This window comes from Metopolophium dirhodum, chromosome 6, assembly GCF_019925205.1.
Source record: "Metopolophium dirhodum isolate CAU chromosome 6, ASM1992520v1, whole genome shotgun sequence".
Lineage (NCBI taxonomy): Eukaryota > Metazoa > Arthropoda > Insecta > Hemiptera > Aphididae > Metopolophium > Metopolophium dirhodum.
This window is the reverse complement of record NC_083565.1, coordinates 34,093,943-34,115,772: the sequence shown is the minus strand read 5'-3', so window position 1 is coordinate 34,115,772 and position 21,830 is coordinate 34,093,943. Positions and strand designations below refer to the sequence as shown.

Here is a 21,830-nt window from a genome sequence, read left to right as displayed (position 1 = left end):
TGAATATTTACAAATTGCCAGCGGGATCAGCTAGTAATAATATAATTATGCCTACATATTTTTTAACATAATACTGGTCATTGCAATTTATTTGGATGATTTGTTTGAACAATTATTATTTTATTTTTAAGTTTTTATATTTTTTAGCATATTCTTATTTAATAGGGATGATTATTATTTTTTGTTTAATAATAATCTGTATATTATAATAGTAATTGTATAGTGTATACTGTTACTTGATTTTTTTACTGGCGTAGTTAACGTGAACTTAATTTTTACCTGATTTTTGTCACTGGCGGAGTTTACATGAACTCAATTTTACCTGTTTTATTTTCCTGGTGGAGTTTACACTAAAAAAAGGTTCTCCTGCGCGCCCATACAAGTAAATAATAATAATATTATAAAGATTATCTTGCGCACTGACCTCGGATATAATATAATACGTCAACAAATGCTACCCCGAACTCCGCGTCTGCCCGAAACGGCGGGCATAGACATCAGCTGCAGATTTTATAGTCGGTGACACGAAACGTGTATCCTCGGCTACCCCAACAACCCCGCATGCAGACATTGGTTCTCAACACTGTGTGAGCATCTACTCGTATATTATATAATTTTTTAATTGTACCTTTTTATACAACCTAATGAATTCTAGAAATCACGAGGTTTTTCGTAGTAAATACATTTACTTTATAGGTACCTACAAAAAATTAATTTAAAATTTTTTTTTAAAATATTATCACATATGATTATATTTTAAATTAAAAATTACTTATTTATTATTATTAAAACATATATAAATTAACTTCTTACAATTTTTGATATCGATGTCTTATACTCTTATAGCTGTTTATACAGTATGATTAAAATAGTAAAAATAAATCTCATTTATTTATGGTGATATATTTACACAAAAATATATTAATAAATGTTGATGACATTATATCAAAGTTTGTAAATCAAAACAAAGAAGGTTAAACTTTGTCATTTAATTTTAAAAATTAACCATAAATAATAAAAGTAAAATTTTAGTTAATAATTTACTTTCATTATTTTTTAATTGTGTATTATCTTTTTATCCTTTGGAAAAAATGACCCCATCCCAAAATTTTAGTTCTAGATCCGCGCCTGGCCACAACAATATCTTTATTTTATAAGAATTATAAAATATACAGATAATAAATTTATTTATTTACATTGTTACACTTCATTGTTATACTTTAACATAAAACTATTAACTTTTATAAATTCAAGTTATCTAGGTATTTGTTGCCGAGATACTTGAAAATTGACACTTGTAATTTTCTATTAAAAATCATATATAATTTCTTAGAAAAAAAAATTGATAGTTTTAAAAAAATGAGACCGTACTTAAATTTTATGAGATATCTGTATGTAATACGGTCGAATTATGAACCTACATAAATTAATAGGAACACAATGTATGGAAATAAAAAAAATTTTCAAAACCCAATACAATTATCATTATTGATTATTGACTAATAGAGTCAAATAACAAAATAATAATTATTAATGCAGTTATGAAATAGCCAAAAAAATTTATTACAATAAACAACAAAAAAACGGTGCATTGACACAGACCAAAATTGCTTTGAGACTGATAAAAATTAATGCAATAACTACACGGCATTTTAAAAATAAAGTCTTAATTTTAAAGGTTTTATATGTTGAAAACTAAAAAGCTTCTTCCTAAATATCCTAGATAAAATATCAATGAGTTTATACATAAGACATCTTGAAGTATTCTTATTTCTTAATATTCTATTGTATTGAAATAAATTAACTACTTAATATCACCACGTCACCCGATTTTTATTTTTATTCTGGGAGAGGGGTGAATTTTATTTAAAGGTTACTTTTTTTAACGTGTCATTAAAACAATTAGGCGATTTTTTTTCACAAAGTTATTCCAAATACTCCTTCAAGTGATCTGTTATTTTCAATTTTATTGTTACTTAAGAAAATGCAAAACCTATTGTTTAAGAAACCGCTAATTTATTTGCCCAACACAAAAAGTCATAAAATGGAGGATGGAGTGGCCGAGCTGACTAACCGACACTGGTTCAAAACCTCGGCCGCGGGTGGCATTTTTCTTCGGACAAGTCACGGTGTCTGGAGATAAGTGCCACCATCCCCCACCAGGGCATGGCAGATACGGGTGTCCACTAAAAAATCTGGCAATCCGAAACACACGTGTTTACTAACCTACAAACAAAAACAGCTAATGGCCATAGTTGCCGGGCTTCATGATCAATAAAAAAAAAAAAAAAAGAAAATCAAAAAGATTATACAACTAAATAATTGCCTTCATATGCTATAAGAACAAAAATATCTATACGAAGCCGGCTCACCCGCGGTTACTATAAAATCGAATTCCTGGCTATAATAAATAATTGTTACCATCCTCGTATCTGGACATTTCACCCTGCACGTGTGTAAATAATAGAACCTTTTTTCATTTGTCGGTGTTTAATTTTTTTTTTTCCGAAACCGAAAACACAATAACGCAGTTCGTCGGCTGTCAATATAATTTACGACGGTTTTAAAATCTTCCGGCTCAATGGGGTCGGTCAAACGTTTTTTTTTCTTTTTAAGGATTTAAATAGGTATATAACAATAAATCGTTAAATATATGCTAGTGGTTTAAAACCTTTTCATATACGTGTACTATCTACACTGCAGTTTGAACATATTCATGTACCTACCTACCGCTTGACATATAATAACGTTTTTTTTTTACTTATCAAAAATGAATGCGTTATTTTACATGGACACTAATTTTATTAGGAACTACAAAATTATCATAATACAAGCATTTAATGCATAAAATAAATTTATGAGCAATCGAAGTTCACATTTTTTGTCATCGTCTCTTGTCGCCCTTGTACCTTTGTCCCTATAGGTTAGGTTCATGTTTATTTAGTCACGGACAGTTCAAATAATAATTAACATAATTTTTTGGTAAAATGAAAAAACCGTATTATACTATTATAATATTATATTGATACGAATGGACGTGTAACGTGTTCGGTGAATGTCACATGCACTCGGGTATACACAGTGTTGTAAAGTATTTGAGTAAAAGTATTCAAATACTTTTTTAAATATTTTTTATTTTGAAGTATTTGAATGGTATTTTAAATATTTTTTTTTACTATCGAATACTATTTAAAATTTTTTTTTTTACTATTGAATACTTTTTTTTTATTCTTTTAATTCTTAATTTGTTTCTACTTATAATTATCCTATTGTTAAATAAAAATACCATGTCGTCATGGTTTCGATTTAACATTATAACAATATAATATTATATATTTATCATTAATGCCTTACAGACAAATTTGGTATCGGTTTTTCGTCGATTAAATGATTTTTTCTCCAGGAGACAGTTTTTTGTCGACGAAGATCTAAAAGATACATCTGTAGTCAGTATCACTATTAGCATAAGTCATGAACAAAATATACAGTAAAAGGCTTCTGCTTAACGGCTTTTATACTTTATAGTTTATAGTTTATAGTTTATAATTATTTAATTATATGAAAATATTATTACTAATTATTATTTATTAGTACCTAGTACCTATTAACCAAGCAAATTGTTATCAATAACTATCATTATCGTTTATCGTCGACAACGATCGATGACAGTATAAGACATCCAAAATATTCCAAATGCATATAGCTTTATATAATTATGTAGAGAAAAGTTAATTGTTGTGGTGCAACGAACATAACTGATCAGAATTTTGAGTATTGAACGAATCTTGTTTTAAAATGCAATAAACAAATTTTTTTTTGTATTTGAAGATTATTTTAAATACTTTTGAAAATTATTTGATTATTACTCAAATACTTAACTTTTTACTGTATTTTAGTGGAATTTTAAATACTTTTAAAAAGTATTTTTTACAACATTGGGTATACACAACAGTGAATAGAAGATGGCCGCCATACATCATCAATCCACTATGATTTAAACGCATTACTATACCTACGCATTTCAACTATAATATACCTACCGACTATTAAATTATTAATTATTATAATATGTTATAATATACATTGACATACCTACATCTATAGTATAGGTTGTTAATTGGGTATGTATATTATTTTATACGTCATGATGGTACATAGGTACTATTTATTAATATATTATTATAATGTATTAATTAAATTAAATCCTATTATAGGCTATGGGTAAATATATAAAACTAAACCTCAGACTCCTAATATGTTCTTATTAAAAACTTTGATACATGCCTACATGCCTATTGTATATTATATATATTAAGTGTCCCGGTGCCAGTTTTTCGAATTTTCTACAATTCTATAAAATTTGAAAAAAAATTTTATATTATAGTTGCCACCTCAATTATAAGGGTTGATAGGGTTTATTACATCGAAAAAAATGACTTTACGGGAGTAACTCTCAAGCTTTGTAGAACTGTCGGATTTTGATGACTATTTTTTTATATGAAAGAAGAAGACTACCTACAGCCCGCATCGATCTCTGATTTTGTATTTTATTTCAAATAATTTGTACTAAAAAAATTGTAAAAAAATGCTTTTTATCTTTTATTTTCTTAGACATATTATAAAGTTTGAGAATAAAATATTGAAAAACAGAAATCGATGTGGGCTATAGAAAATTTCCCTCAAGCAATTAAAAAAAAAATTATGAAATTTGGTTGATTCTACAAGGTGGTATCGTTATTCCCGCAGAGTGTATTTTTGAGGACAAAATGGCTTTGGCACTATATTGTAACTAAAAAGTATGTACAATTGTAAACATATAATGTTACACCGTTACAGTAATACTTAAATATTCTCTATCATATCGTTTCGTTTAAAAATGTTTGTATGTTTTGGTTTGGTTAGGTCAACATACTCAATATTATCACAAATAGATCATTAATGATGGTTTTACATAATAGTATGCATATTTTATAAAGGTGATGATAAATGTACCTACGTAAAAATACAATTTTTTTTTTAAATGCTCATGAAATGTTTCACAACTTTATATTTTGTGAAATTTTTTAATACACTAACTATTCTACAAGTCAAAACCATAAATCATCATTTATAAAAACGTAGTTATTTGATAATTTTACGAAACCATACAATTATTGTATAGGTATTGTCAGCGATGACATAAAGACTGCACTTGCAAGGATAAACTGAAATAAATTGTTACCAATATGTGCTAATTAAAAAAAGGATAATATATTCAATTTAAGGGAACGAACTCAGTCGACGCTCCCAGCATTTTCTGACTTTAACGATCGTTAAATCCGCCACTGGCTACTATAAATTTCTATAATATAATAAGTAGTTATTATATAATAATAATATATCGAAACGGGGGCCCTTTGTACAGGTTTACGTGCAGGTGTGTTATTGCAATCTAACATCCAGTGCTTGCAGAATCGCCTCGGTTGTCTCTCTCGACAGATCGTAGGTACAATAAAAATAATAATAAAAATAATGTTCACGCCGTTTAATCCACTACCTATATAGTTATATAATTTAATCGCATTACTATAGCTACGCATTTATAGGCGTTCATACCACACCAAACACGCACTCACATACTATTATACTGGGCACACACGATGAGCACACGTGTATTTTCAAACCTTAATCCTAGACATCTCCGAAAGTATAATACCTATTGATAAATAACACAACTGTTGTTTTATTTTTATTGTCCGATAAATATTTTGTTAACATTTGGTTGCAGACAATATTTACTAAATAGATAAACCCTATTCAGTGTAATATTATGTGTAATCAAAGCGATCATAAATATTGTAATGAAATGACGCATAGTCATTAACAAATTTTTATAAGAATTAATGGATTCGAAAAAACGATAATATATAATGTTTAGTTTCCAGTCGTATTTAAACGAAAAATATTTGTATGTAATTTGAAACCTAGGTATATCAAAAAGGTTTAATTATGTCTAAAAAATAATACATTTGCAGATAACATTACGATAATAGGAAGATAATCGGATTATTCGTTTACACTGCTCATTAAAAATTATTTATTTTGGAATAATAATTGGTACGTTATTATTGAAACCAAATTCATAGAAAAACATTTCAACAAAATATCATGCCAAGAAAAATATCTGGCAGTGGATTATTCCTATAGGAATATCTTTTGTTGAATATATAATATAATATCTCTGTCGTACTTCCGTTTTACAACAACACGATCTATGTAGTATCTTAGTGTTTTTGAACGTTTAGTCTTTTATACTTATTAAATTTTGAATTTGAGTAAGCGAGTGTAAAATAAGACTTAAATTGTATGTATTCTAGTGTAGAATGACTTTAACTACTATCAAATAATAATCGATTTTAATTTTGGTGCAAATTACAATTGGTATTTTGTCTACCCGAGAACGCATTTCTATGGTTATTCATTTTTGAATGTTACGATGATTTTATTTTTTGCTGTAATTAAAAAATAAATAGGCGTCCTTAGATAATATACATTTTAACTAAATATTAATATGTATAAGTATTTATAATATTTTTTAAATATTTTGACTTTTTGTGTGCAATTTATAGATATTTTAAAATTTGTAGTTTTTTTTCAAAAATATAAAATTTTAATACAACTTTCGCATTTACATAAGGTATTAAATGAGCCTACAATATTAGCTATGTTACGCACTTGTAAGACGGAGATAACACAGCGGCTGCGGCGTCCTCCTAGCACATAACATTATATAAAATTTACTACATTTAATGTGATTTAATGAAGCGATAGTCGATAACGAAATGAAACAAATAATAAATGAAAGGAATCGTTAAAAAATAAAATGCGTCGTCACCGTAGTCACGAAATGAAGTGGTCATTTCATTATAATTTCTCATTAAAAAGTGTCCACGTTTCCTTTACTAACTTAATTCCCAAAAGTACGATTTTGTTTATTTTTGCAAAACGGTCATCTGCACAGTTTGTATGATTTTTTTTCAATTTATTAGTTATTAATTGATTCAGTAGATAATTAGGACACCAACATTTACACTGTTCAAATGGGCAACTACTGCTTCGAGATAATAATATACACTGGCGTGGCGTCGGTATATATTTTTTTACTTAGTTCGAGCCACGGCCATGGCGCTGGATTAATTGGTACAAACATACTAAGTTATAATTACTAGATGCATTAAAAACCAATCAAATATGCACTAAAGAACTTTTCTTTAAAATATTTGTGTTTTACAGGTATAGTTTTAATGTATAAGCAAATAAGAAAATACAACAAATTAATATCAAATATGTATCCTAAAAAGGAATTTACTTAGGTACCTAAATCATTTGTGTTTTGTTGATAGTTTTAGACAATGAGAAAAAAATTAATTCCCTTGGAAAAATCGTTTATATAATATATACCGTATACTGTTTTTTTCTATATTATAATAGTTATTGTTTCAAAAAGGTCTAAAAAAAAACACCAAAAGATAAAATATGAAATTAAAATCGTAAAATAAACCCTTAAATTAAAAACAAATGGGTAAATGTCGAAATGAGCAAAATACAATTTTTATAGTTTAAATCTTTATGTAATGAAACAAATAGGTACTGGGCTTACTATTAGTTATTAGTATATCATACAATCAACCAGATTAAAATATATACAAATACATACAATTCTGCGCTCTAGTAATCAGTGCCTAGTATTTAGGGGCCCTGGAATAGATACCCAGAGGAAGGCAAAATTCTAGCTTTTTTTTAAAAAAATGCTGTTTTTGTTGGAATTTTAAACATTAAAAATAATAATATTAGGTTATTCTTATTATTACTTTATTATAATGTGTTAACACAAAATTATTTATGTATAGACTTATAATTTGTTAATGTAAAATGTTAATAATATGTTTCACTGTATTAATATGATAATTAAAAATCTCGGGGCCCTTAACAAGCGCTGGACATATATCCCAGTTGTCCTCCCCTAGCGCCGGCACTGCTGCAAATATTATACCAATGGCTAGGTATTCTATAGTACCTAACTTGGTACAATGCGGTCTCGGTTGTCATAACTAGGCAATAATGATAATTATAATATTATAGACTCAACGTTCGTCGGCCAGCAATAACTAATAATAATATTATAATCCGAACCATGGTTTAAGATGGAACGGTTGCGCGTCTAATCTTAAAATAAAGTGGTAGGAGTATATAAAATATATGTAATATATAATATACTTAAGACCTCTAACCTTAAAGGTGGGGGCCTGGCCCTGCACCCCCCTCCCCTAACGCAGCTACTGGTCTGACTCCATACTTTTACGAAATGTCGAAACTTTGCTATCGAAAGTCATTAAGATAGTATAAGGTCATAAAGACACAGTTAAACCAAAAAAAGTACCTATATGTAAAAATTAAATAATGCATTTTGTTTTTTAGTTACCTACTGAAACTCCATACTTTTAACACAAGTTTTTGCTTATAAAGAGTAGTTATAAACTTATATAATATATAAAATAATAATATTTATAGTTGAAATTAATAAATAAAACTAGTTGTTTGAAAAATTGCAGAGTATATACCTATAGACCGTATAGAAAATCAGACTTGTTACCGATAACAATTCAGATAAATAAATAACTTATCGGATGTTAGTACCTAATTACAAGGTATATTTTATAAAATGTTACCTTACAATTATTTGAAAAGTATAACTTATGTATATTGTTGTGATTTGTGAGGATAATTAACAAAGAGCACACGATGTTGATATCTTGACAGTTCAGTGAGCAAATGCTGATGTATTTATGTTCTGCGTCAATCAATCTCTATCTCCTTGAGTCTAATAAAAAAAAAAAAAGATGAACGTTATAATAATAACTGTTTATTTTTTTCATCACTAGAGTATCATGGAAATAATTAAACAAAACGTTTACCTGTTCTAAGTGCAGTAATATAATAATGCAAGTAATATACTGTGCCGTAGCTAATATACTATCCACGTGGCAGTGTATAAACAAACAGCACAGTATAAATCGCACGGAATCGGTGGTCGCTGTACGTTTGACGTTCGATCCGTTAGTGTTCAATTAGTAAACTGAATCACTGTGAGTATTGGAAATGTTGAGACCAAAAGGTATTAAAGACTATTCTCTGGCCGAAAGAGACAGTGATAATGGCACACCGTACTACCTGCCTTTGACAAGAAATAATATATTGTATTATTCTATTATAACAGTACTTTCATGGTGGGGATCTTATGGTCAGCTGGGCCCTGTCTCGTCTAGTAAAAAAAGGTATACATAAATGGTGTTCCTACACTATAGTCCGCGACACGAAAAGTGGCCGATTTGTACCGCGACCCGTTGCGGCTTCCCTACCTGTTAGCCATTGGTTCTCAACCTATACCACCTCCTGCCCGGCGCACGGCGGTCGCAGTGCCATGCATCTGCGCGCAATGTGTATTCCATACATTATAGTAGACTGGTTTTTTTTTGTGCACCCTTAGCTGATCTTCTGGAATGCCTGGAGGGCAGCTGCAGAATGTGCTGTGGTAGGGGATACAGTAATGCACATAATACAAACACGTTTTATGGCACTCGTGTTTTATCTTTTTGTATGTTGTGTACTGTGCGCTCGTAAACAACTATTTTTTTACACTGTTTTTTCTCCTGCGTTACCGTGTTAATCCATTTAAAAATGTCGTTTTCCGATTCAGATACTCACAGTCAGAGTAAAAAAATTATTCATAGTGTGTATTTATTTTTAAAACAATTATCAAAGAAGTCAGATTTAACTGCTGATTTTTTTAAAAATGCGCAAGTTGTTACTGCCGAAGCTTGTGGTGTGGGTTATCGTACTGTAAGACGGATTTGTGCTGAAGGAAAAAATAATATTAATCCAGAAACACCAGGTGCGGAACCTACATTTGTTTCTCCACGTAAAGGGTATAAACGAGCAAAAACTGTTTCGGAGCTGGATGATTTCGATTCCGATGTTGTGAGGAGAACTGTCCACGAGTTTTACGACCGGGGTGAGTACCCAACGGCTCAATTAATATTAAATGTCGTAAAAAAAAAAACAAATTACAATGGGTGCGTTCGATCAATGCAAAGGCTCCTAAAAAATTTAAAATTTACTTACAAAAGATGTAACGATGGTCGTATGTTTTTAATGGAGAGGAATGATATCGTCGCACTTCGGTGTAAATTTTTACGACAAATGTGTACGCTGCGAAAAAATAAAGACGATCGTCCAGTGGTTTATCTCGATGAAACGTGGGTAAACCAAAACCATTCACGCACCCTTATTTGGCAAAATGAAAATAATTCTGGTGGTCTGAAGGTGCCGACGGGTAAAGGAGGCCGACTTATTGTATGCCATGCAGGATGTAGTCGCTACGGGTTTATAGAAGGGTCAAAATTGGTATTTCGAAGCAATACCGGAAATACCACGGATTATCATAATCAGATGAATGGTGAAGTATTCAAAGAGTGGTTTATTCAACTGCTTAAAAATCTAGAAGAGCCATCAGTTATAGTCATGGACAATGCGCCTTACCATTCAATCCTCAGAGACAAATATCCGAAAAGTAATTGGAGAAAAACCGAAGTACAACAATGGTTAAATGAAAAAAATATTGAGTTCCATCCATTGGAAACATTACCTGAACTTCGGCAAAAAGTTAAAAACCTATTGCCACGTGAAAAAAAATATGAGCTGGATGACATTGCAATTGAAATGGGTCATGAGGTAATCCGTCTTCCACCATACCACTGTAAGTATAACCCAATTGAGTTAATTTGGGCTCAAGTTAAGGGCCAAGTAGCGAAATTTAACAATACTTTTAAAATGGTTGATATTGAGCGGTTAACACACGAGGCATTAGATGCAGTAACAATAGACGACTGGACGAAATGCGTTCGTCATGCAGAAGAAATTCAGGACGAGGACAACAAAAATGAAATAATGAGGGACACCATGATAGAACCAATAATTATGACAATATTACCAGATGACAGTGACTGGAGTGATGATGAAGAAGATATTGACGAAGAAAACCACGGATAACATATGTCTTAAATAATATTAAATTAAAAATTTTTTGTATTTGTATTTTTTTTTAAATTTTTTTTGTTGTTTGGTTTGAATAAAAAAATTAATTATAGTAATTTTAGTAAATTATGTTTAACTCTTTCGGTCCTGATTTCTATCTAAAAATTCATAATGGTGTAAAAAAAGTAATTATAAATAGATAATATAATGATAAAATAATAATAAATAATGGTTATGGTGTATAACGTCTTTGTTAACACTATTAAAATTGAAATATAAAATCATTTGTATAGGAGTTTTGGAGTTTAGGAGTTACCGTGTTGATTACGCGTTGAAATGGTTAATTTAAAAAAACGCGGCAATTTATTTAATTAGATTATGAACCACTTAGGCGAAACGGCCGCTAGGTTCGCGACGGTCATCGGCCACATTTCATGTCGCGGACTATACCTATATTTTTTAGGTAGGAACATTTTTATTTCATTTTCAAGGGATTTCGGTGGTGTATTAATTATGAGGGAGCTCTGATGTTATGTTTCGATAGTATTACGTGCCTAATATTATAAATTACGACGATGAATTGTCACCGATTCCTGAAGGTCGATAAGCATGAATAACAGGGCTTTGAAAATATTATAATAACGTTATATTTGACAAAAAGCGATTGAAATTTGTAAACGTAATTATAACGGAATGCGATGATCAAAAATAATTAAGTTCCGCAAAACTAAACATATCAATTAACGAAATATATTACAATAATAGTTATGTCATTAAACAAAACATACCGCGAAACGTAATTTATAGAATATCATTAACCGAAAAATAACGCAAAACGTAATTTATAGAATACCATTGAACAAAACATAGCGCAAAACGAAATATTTTTAAAATCGATTTATTTACAAGGTCTATATTAGTTTTGTAGAAACATTCATTTCATGCAAACAATCGATGATCTGATTATATTATTATATTCCGTATCCGGGAAATTACCTAGCTGTATTCATTATTATTTTTAAACTGAAGGTACCTAGGTATTAAGAGGACGTGATACCCGTATGCGTCGTCTCCGTCTTACAAAATATGTACAACATATAGCGAAAAACTGTTTTGCACGGGATAGAACCACTCTCTTGGTGTTTATAGTAGAATCCACGACGCATAGGCAACAACTTTATCTGTATTGTAGCGTTTTTATTTTTTTTTTATAGCATTTACCAATAATTTTTAATAATTCAATGAATAAAAACAAAAAAAAGTTAATGTTCTCAAACTAATAACTTTAATTGTATTTATGCTATCCAAAAAATAAAAACGCTATGACTCAGAATATGTTGTTATCTATGCGTCGTAAAATGTTGGTAATTATACTATATAATATTATACCGAGGCAGTGGTTCTATCCCGCGCAAAACAGTTTTTTTCTATGTTGCACATTTGTAAGACGGAGACAACGCATGCGGGTATCACGCGCTCTTAACACTATTATTATTTATTACTATAACGATAAACGCAAAACTTGGATAGCGTTTTAATGCTGTATGACGATGACCTCAAAACTTGGATAACGTTTAAATTCTAAATAACGATAAATGCAAAAAATGTGTGATGTTTTAATATTGTAAATAACATAAAATGCAATTTTTTTTTTCAAATGCAATCCCTGATTAAGAAGCAAGATCGTTGCCATGAACATACGAAAACGAACTCAGCTACCTAGTTCTTGCTTATTAAAAAAACTTACCCTGTTATAGGCTACGTATTTAGGTACAAGATTTTGTTGAATGATTTTTTTTAGGCATATCATGCTTACATTTTTTTATTACAAATATTGTTGACTTTTTTTATTAATCTCATTGCAGTGAACGGATGAATCAAATGTTCTCAGAGATAACATTATATTTTTAAAAATATGAATGATAAAATCTGAGGCAAATCTCTGTTCAGTGTTTATACATATATCGTACTGTTCAACTGCAGGTATGTTCTTAAAATGTATAGGTACATATAATAATATAATAATGCTTAACACTGACGCATATAGGTATGTTCTCAGAATTTATAATCAATGTATGTAAATTGTACAAAGAGTGTCTACCGCGAAGATTTACCCATTAAGATATCTCCTGAGATAATACATTAATCATAAATCTGTTTTTTTTTCATTTTGAAAGAGACAAGGATTACGTACATTTTATTTTTTAATTAAATTAATTTTTACTTTTGAAACAACTGAAGATAGCCATTTTATAGATTTAAATTTTCTGAAAATTTTGATCTTTCAACATTTTATTTTCATTAATCTCATGATTTGTATGTTAAAAAAATATTAAAATTAAGAAATATCGGTGAGTGAATACTTCAAACACATATTTTTAATTAATAAAATAGATTTTATTACCTACATTATTAAACTACAAATGTACTTAAATAATATTTACGCTATAATTTTATTCATATTTTTTGCACTGAATAATTAAAGGAAATCTAACATTGAAACATTTTACTTATATTTTTAAAAAACTATATATATATATAATAAATTACATACTATGAATAAAAATAAAATATTTTTGGAGGATAATCCCCTCCTCGTAGTGTCCTCTGTGTTATTCTAAATGTTTTTTAAAAATATTATTAGAAAATGATTAATTATAATATATGAGAAGACCTTAGCATAATATATTTATTCGGTCCATGTTTAGGTACACGTCAATAATTTTTACCTGAAAAAATTGGGCAAAGCTTACAATCGTACCCAAAAAAACACGGTGAAACCAAATTTTCAAGCAACATTTTTTTTTATTTCTCACGATTCAATATAAATGGAAATATATGCACTGATATACTGCTGTGATTGTGTAAAAGGCTACCTAGAACATCCAGTTCGTAGCAGAATCACATCGAGTCTGACACATAAGTCAGTGAGGATAGGAACCTTGCATAAACAAATTCAAGGTTTGTTAAAAAAATATCATGATTTAACCACAAAAAAAAAAAACTAAGAAATGTAAAAAATATAAAACCTAGAGAACAAATAACATTTAAGTGATACCTATTTATTTATATTGAAATCTCATGTATGTATTTATCTATTAGGATCAATGTTTTTGATTCTATCAATATGATTTCATGATAGTTAATACTTAGAAGGAATGGCCTAAGATTCCTGGTTTGCATAATATGTGTGATTCGTACCTGTATACGTATACTGTATAAGTGCCTATGGACTATGATTTATCTTTTGATAGTTATTGGTACTCCAGAAACAATATTTTATAATAATTGTTAAGCATATTTCAATTACAATATATAAATATACGGTTATATATAACAGTGGTGGCTGGGAGGGGAAGTTTAATTTTCTAAAATGTCTTAATATTATTTTAATTATCTAGGTAATTATAATTCTATCGATAATGACAAGCCCCGACCGGTTTTTATACGACAAGCAGCAGGCATATTTTTCATCTCTATCCGGATAACCATACAGACGAATTTTATTTTGGTAACCTTTGTCCCTTATTGCTATCCGAGAACTCTCTTCTCCCCGCCCCCGCAGACCATGACCCGACCACCGTCGATGATGTGATAGTTCGTGTATTACCGATTCACGCCTGCATTGTGTGTTTGTTCAAATTCCACACGGCCCGCACAATATTATATTCTGTATGCGCTTGCGCCTTAGGTAGGTACTCCTTAGACCAGATGTTTTGTTAAACGTGTTCAGTGACTATACACATATTATGGCTATAATATTATATTATTATTACAATATTATATCCCCTCGCGTGGGGTCCGTTAACCCACCTTGGCCTTTGAATCATTCGTTTTATTTTTGTTAGAGATGTAACAGCGACAGGAATAATATTCTTTATATAATATACCCTATAGGATATACAAAATAAATATATCTCAACATATCGTTGCACACTATACTATTATCATGTTAACAATAACCAGTGGAGAGTCTTACCGTAACGGATTATCATATGGTTAAAATAGTAGTAATAGTATGTAAATACCAATAATATTATATAAGCATATATAAAGGTACAACAAAATAAAATACATAATAAGTAGGCATTGAAAATGATACGTAACCACAAGATGGTGAAATTTATTGTGATAGGTACTAAGTATTATATTATATAAGTCATGGTAATATATAATAATTTATCTCTATAAGGTATATATGTTATACGTCTATTATAGTAAATCGACTAAAATTATATTTAAACAATGTTGAGTTAACTGCATGTGTTAGTCTCTACTTTGCGATTTAAACACGATTATAGATAAGTAATAAGTATTATATGTATTATATCTATATTATAGTAAATATGTTCGTACTCGAGTACTCGACCAGTCGTGGATCTAAACGTTGTTCAAGGGAGAAGGAGGATATAAAAAAAAACAATTAAATTATATTAGGTATACAGGGTGATTCATTAAGCGTAAAACATTCCACTCATTATCTCAAAAAGTATTAATGTTTTTGAAAATATTTTTTTACATAGTTTCAAGTCGTTAAAAAAACAACGTTTTTATTATAAAGTTATATTTTTAGATATTTTTTATCCGTATAATTTTTTAAGTTTTTTTTCTTTTTTGAATAACTTCATAGAGTTTTAATTTCATATTCCAAAGCAGAATATTTTTCTAAGTATTTTGATTCATAAAAATCAAATTCAGGGCGAGTATTTTATGAATTATAAGCATTTCAAGTTTAGATGGGCTAAGTGGAAGTGGTATGGGGTTACCCCGCAAAATTTTTATCCACTACTCTGCTTGTCAAAACTTTAAATACTTATAACTCATAAACTACTCATCCTAAATTTGATTTTTATGAATAAAAATACTTAGAAAAATATTCGGGGAATTCGCACAATGAATTGGGTAGATGGGGTGAAGGAACAGGGGGGGACGTCCTACATTAAAATAATACTAGGTACCTACATGGTAGCACCCACTTGTAATAAAAATAAAGGTAGGTATTTGAATGCTAACCGTATATGAAAATTACGATTGGTGATTAACTTGTCGATAGACATAAAGGGTAGTTTAATTTCTTACCTGTCGTGAATTCTAGAACTCTTTTTCCGTTGTTCTGAAATGTACCGAAGTTGAAGATTCTTAGAGCTCAGGGAATGTAGAGGAAACAGGAATCATAATATCGTAATAACTGAACACTTATTTTTATTTTAAAAAAGTTGAAGACTTCACGTAGATACGATTTGAGCTTATGGTGAATATATATCTCTCTACATAAAATACCATGTATGCAAGATTAAGAAACGAGAACACTTTGCTCGAGAAGACCCGTTTGGAGGGGCATTTTATGCTACTTTTTAGAGGTTGAATGGTCCCTAGCGTTTTATATTTTTAATGAAAACAATACATTTTACAATCATTGTTGTAATTAAATATTATTTTAGTGTACACATTACGTTGATGTGAAATCGTGTTATCATAGTATTTTGTACATATGTTATTTAATATTTGCCTACTTTATGATGATATCCCTAATAGTATAGACAATTTAATATTTAATAAGATTATTTGCCTGAAAAGTACCTATACATCGTGGTACTTTGTACTTTGTGTCTTTGTACATCATAATGTTTGTGGGTATTTTTAATAATATAACTTCATATCATCGAATAATAGCGTATCATAAAATATATTGTTATCATTATATAATACACCTACATTAAATGTAGGTACAGCTATCCTACATTTTAAAAAGAAAGTATCCGTATCGGCTCCCGTTTTTCCAGAGTGTACGATTATACATACATTCAAATATTTTACAGCTTAAGCTATAACAATAATTTCACTATTTTAGTTTTCCGCTCTGGTAATTTTTCCTTGTTTAAATTGATCAATAAATTTATGTATAACACTGCTACAAAGGTTTTGCTGTTTTTTTTTAAATTATACACAATAGGCGCACGGGCGGCACAGCGTCCTGAAAATAATTTATTTGAAACAGGGCTTGCAAACTTTATGATTATAACGTTCTATTTGATAAAAAAAAACGATTGCAATTTGTAAACGTAATTATAACGGGAATCGATAGTCAAAAACATTTATTAAATACCGCAAAACAAAACATAACGATTACCAAAATACATCATTAAACAAAACATAACGCAAAACGTAATTTGTATAATATCATTGAACGAAAAATAACGCAAAACGAAATATTTTAAAATCTGTTTATTTAAAAGGTCTATTGGTTTCGTAGAAACATTTATTTCATGTAAACAATCTAAGAATTAATTATAATATATTCCGTACTGGGCCATTACCTACCCACATAAGTTATTATTTTTAGACTTGGATAACGTTTTCATTCTAAATAACGATAAACGCATACGTTGAATAACGTTTTAATTGTAAATAAAATATAACGGAATTTTTTTTTTTAAATGCAAGCTCTGATTTGAAACATTTTTCCTCGAAAGTCCGGTCCCAGTACCATGGGTCTTTCTGACCCCCCTTTTGTGGGGGCCCTGTCCATGACCAAAAAAAGAATAAAATATATAGAAAAACGCAGTACACTTCGAATCAAACGAAAACTAACAGCAGATAATATTTTAAAATGTTAAATAACTGACAATATGTTTAAGCGAACTTCACAATCAAACAAGAAGAGCAGATAATATTTTATAATTTTATATGACTGACAATATATTATGCGATCATCTAGCTATTCGTTATTGTAATCGGTGACACGTCAAAAATTAATTGGTTATCGTAATCAGATGTAAACAGCCCCTCGACGGACGGCAAGGAATAACGACCCGGAGCTGATATGGACTCATTTCCATCTAGCAGGAGCTGATACGTATCATCTTTAGGAAGTGATTAAAGATAATTATAAAAATTGTTTAAATTAATATGTACCCATATACAGTCAGCAAGTGATAATAGTTGTATAATAAAAGATAATAAAAGTTGTATATCTATATTGAAAAATAGATATACAACTTATAATAATATTATTATGTATTATACTTTAAAAATACTAATTTGTGTTATTTAGTAGGGTGCCGAACTATATAATTTAATAAATTGTACAATTGTTTAAATGTATTTGATTTATATATATAAACTTTGTATTAACAAATGTATATAAACTTAATTATGTTATTAATATGGTAATATTACTAACCTCCGTTAATTTTGTACCTACATAATTTATATTTATAACTTATTTGTGTATAATTTTGATGTTTAATAATACATTATAGTATTAAAGAATATCCTCAGTATACAATAAAAAAGTATTTATTTAATTAAAAGTATTTTCCGAAAATATATTAAATTAATAATCGATTCCGTGATTAATTTTTTATTTTAAAAATCATTTTCAATATTATCAACGACTTCGAATGTTTTCATAGTCATGTCTGCCTACGAAAATATGAAAACTGAAATTTGTGGTGGTGGAAAAGGAAATATATATATATATATTATTGTACTGGCAATAACGGGCAAACGGACCAGTGGTGGTTTTGGGCGGTGATGCAAAGGAGGCACCACCTCACTTATAATTTTCAGGCAAATAAAAAATATATGTTTCTTTATATTAGTATTTTGTACTATTTTGAATTTTAAAATTTTAATCGTATACTTTAATTTTTAATTTTAATTTATATAAGTACTCGTACTTCAGACATTCAATGCTTTAGAATTTAAGTTTAATAAACAACAATATTGAATATTATTTTTTTGTACAGAACTTGTACCTAACTGTACCTACGAATGCAAGAACGGCTGCACGTCGCTGTAACGTAACTTATGCGCCCGGCGCAGCAACCGCTAAAGCGCTGAGATCGACAGAGGCAGTAGCTGCCGTCGCCTAAGTTTGTGCATGCGAGGTGCACACACGTCATGTAAGCTCGTAAAATAGTGTGAATAGCGCATGCGCAGACCACCGTAAGAGGCGACTAAAATCAACCACTCAACGATATTATAAACGTCGGTCGCCTGGTACCTACATAAATCATATGCAGCCGCGCTGCTTCCTAGGTGGGGGGCTGCACGCTGTTGTCACTGATACACGGCCATCGTACTAAAATTACGAATAAAATCACGGGTTCTTAAATAACGGAATTTGAATTTTCTTAAGAGGTTATCAGTACACTATTTATTTTCTCTCTCTGGCCCACGCCCAACATAGACAAAACGCATTTACGCAAAATCATTTTTTCTATATTTTTAAGTAATGTTAGAGTAAAATCACCCATTACAAAAAAAATAGGGAATAATATTTTTGAGGCAATGACATATCGATTTGTCTAAATATTGTCTCGAAACCATTTAAATTAAACATAATTTAAAGTTACATATTTTTTTGTTTATTTTGAAAGTCGAAACAAAGTCAAATAACAATATTTTTGTATTGTACTGCTTGTGAAAAATCCATAACGATTGATTATTATTTTTTTTTTTTGATAATACATATTTTGAATTCATTAGCACATATTTCTGTTGTATCAATACATACTTTGGTTATATAAATACATATAAATCCGAGTCTTATAACTTATAACCTGATGGGTATACGTGATATTTCGTCGTCTGGTTTGGGTCACATAAAATCCAAGTAAAACGCTCAGCGTGGGACGTGTATTTTTATTGGAATGGTCGCGACGGTGAACTGGCGACAGACCTTTTTTTTTCGTCTGTACCTACTTATTCGGCCTGTTTGTATATTGTTAGTGCTGCTACGAGGCATGTGCGATTTAGTCACGGATGAAAAACCCCTCATACACACACACTCACGTTCGAAGGAATGCCATGTATATTATAAAAATATATTATTTAGGGGAAAAAACTGGTCCGGCTCGACGGGTATTAACAATCGGTATAATAATACTAAAACCACCCTGTTTGTGCCGCCACCCCGCCATCACCGTGGTCATATTATTGTATTTGTAAGAATGACAATACCACAGCCGTCCGACACTCACTCACACAGGCACAAGCAGGTGCGGTTCAAGGACTAAACTCTCATATGGGCAACAGTATGCATTTATATATATATATATATATATATATATATGACGCGGCTACGACGGTTGTGGTAGGTGGTCCGCGGAGAGCCGGTCGTTGGTGTGGGATGTTGGGTGGCACACTCGAGCGTAAAAAAAAAAAAAACAAACACAATTTCGGGTGTCGATGGTTGAGTTTATTCTACCCCGTACCGGGTATACGTAGATATATATGAATATATGTAGCAACGAAAGATATAAAAAAAAAGAACACAAAATGACGGCGGACTATATGAAAATATAGATCTCTCTCTTTGCGGTCGTGTGGCTGTGCTCACGACGTGGGTTACGTTGCTAGTTGTAGGTCTACGACGGCCGGTACTCGTTCTACGCGACTCGCCTTCCCGTCCCACCTTGTGCCTTTGTGGCGTGGTGGGGGAGTTGGCGTTGTCGCGCTGTAGCCCGTAGTGGCGGTTGACGAAAAATGTAGACTGGTCGCTGCGGTACCTGTACTTTGTACTGGTGGCCGCTGCGTACCGTGTCATACTCCCCCGCCAAACCGTCACACGGGGTACACTTGTACCGGTGTCTGTGTGCTATTAGGGGAGGGGGTGGCTTGTACTACCTCTGGCTTTCGCTTGAGGTAGACTTGCCCGCGCCCGTGTGTGTTACTGGGGGTGTTTTGGGGACCCTACCGGAGTGTAGAACGAGTGAGTGTCGTCTAACTCCGGCATCCCCTCGAACGCCACCAGCCAATCTGCCTCGGTTATGTCCACCGTGGCCTCTGATTGGTCTGGTGACTCCTGGCTGGTGGGCTGTCCCGGCTCCTCGGACTTGCCGTCCTTGGATGCCGGTTTGTCCACCTCCATCGGTGTTGGGTTGGCCGGAGGCGTGCCGGCTGCTTCCGGGTCTGAGGTTGGCGCGGGTTGCTTGGCAAGCCGACGTTGTTGGCTTGCCTCGCTTTCCCTGGCTTTCCTCTTTTCCTTTAGCTGCTGGAATTTCCGGCGGTTCCGTGCCTGCTGCGCCTCCGTCCTCACCTTTCCCGTTGGGCCGGGGAGTACCCCCGTTTGCCTGGGTACCGGTGCCGGCTCCGCAGGTGTTACGGGGGCAGGTGTCGTTGCTGGGGGTGGTGGCCTTGTCAGGGACGGTGTGCGGCTGCCGGGTGTTGATGTTGATGGTGGTCGGTGTGGCCGCAACCTCCGCTGGATGTCCATCGTACGGTCCGCCCAGCCCCGGTTGTAGATGGCCGCCCGCACTGGATCCTGCAGGAGTTGGCGGGTAGTCATCCTCGCGACCTGGGCGGCTGTTCGCGGCTCATCCTGGCCACCGGATACCAGCCCCAGCCGTTGGATTAACTCGGCCACCTGCTGCCACTTCTCCTGCTGTTGGCCGGTCATGTTGTCTGTAAATGATTATTATTACAGACAATTGTTTATTTAATGTTGGCCTATCGGTGCCCGTTTTAAGCATGACACATGTATTTTCCGCGGTGGTTGTTGGTCGGTTTGGAAGACTCCTTTCCCGACCTGTTTCGCCAGTCTTACCGGTCCCCACCACTTTGGTGCGAAACCGGCGTGAAAATCTTTGTGTGCCTTAGATAAGTGGTGTGCTTTGTAGTAGACTACGTCGCCCTTGCCGAACTTCACCGGTGTGCCGGTGTTCGTGCTTGGTTTTACCACTACCTTTTTGCCTAAAATACGTTTTTCCCGCTCTACCCTCTCTTCCTGTGTTTTTTTGATGTGTACCGGC

The 21,830-nt window shown here is 31.9% G+C and overlaps 2 protein-coding genes across 2 annotated transcripts; one reads left to right on the top strand and one right to left on the bottom strand.

The window, feature by feature from the left end:
• The first annotated feature begins 10,191 nt into the window (after positions 1–10,191).
• On the top strand, positions 10,192–11,088 carry LOC132947723 (uncharacterized). Its single transcript, XM_061017979.1, has one exon. It carries the CDS (start codon positions 10,192–10,194, stop codon positions 11,086–11,088), a length of 897 nt encoding a protein of 298 aa, XP_060873962.1.
• A 9,311-nt stretch (positions 11,089–20,399) lies between these two features.
• On the bottom strand, positions 20,400–21,617 carry LOC132947818 (proteoglycan 4-like). Its single transcript, XM_061018046.1, has one exon. The coding sequence runs from the start codon at positions 21,476–21,478 to the stop codon at positions 20,750–20,752; it is 729 nt and encodes a 242-aa protein (XP_060874029.1). The 5' UTR covers positions 21,479–21,617; the 3' UTR covers positions 20,400–20,749.
• Positions 21,618–21,830: the final 213 nt, after the last annotated feature.

What these genes read in the sequence shown, in the direction of transcription:
- LOC132947723 (XM_061017979.1), top strand. Translation starts at nt 10,192, where the DNA reads ATGGAGAGGAATGATATCGTCGCACTTCGGTGTAAATTTTTACGACAA.
- LOC132947818 (XM_061018046.1), bottom strand. Translation starts at nt 21,478, where the DNA reads ATGACCGGCCAACAGCAGGAGAAGTGGCAGCAGGTGGCCGAGTTAATC.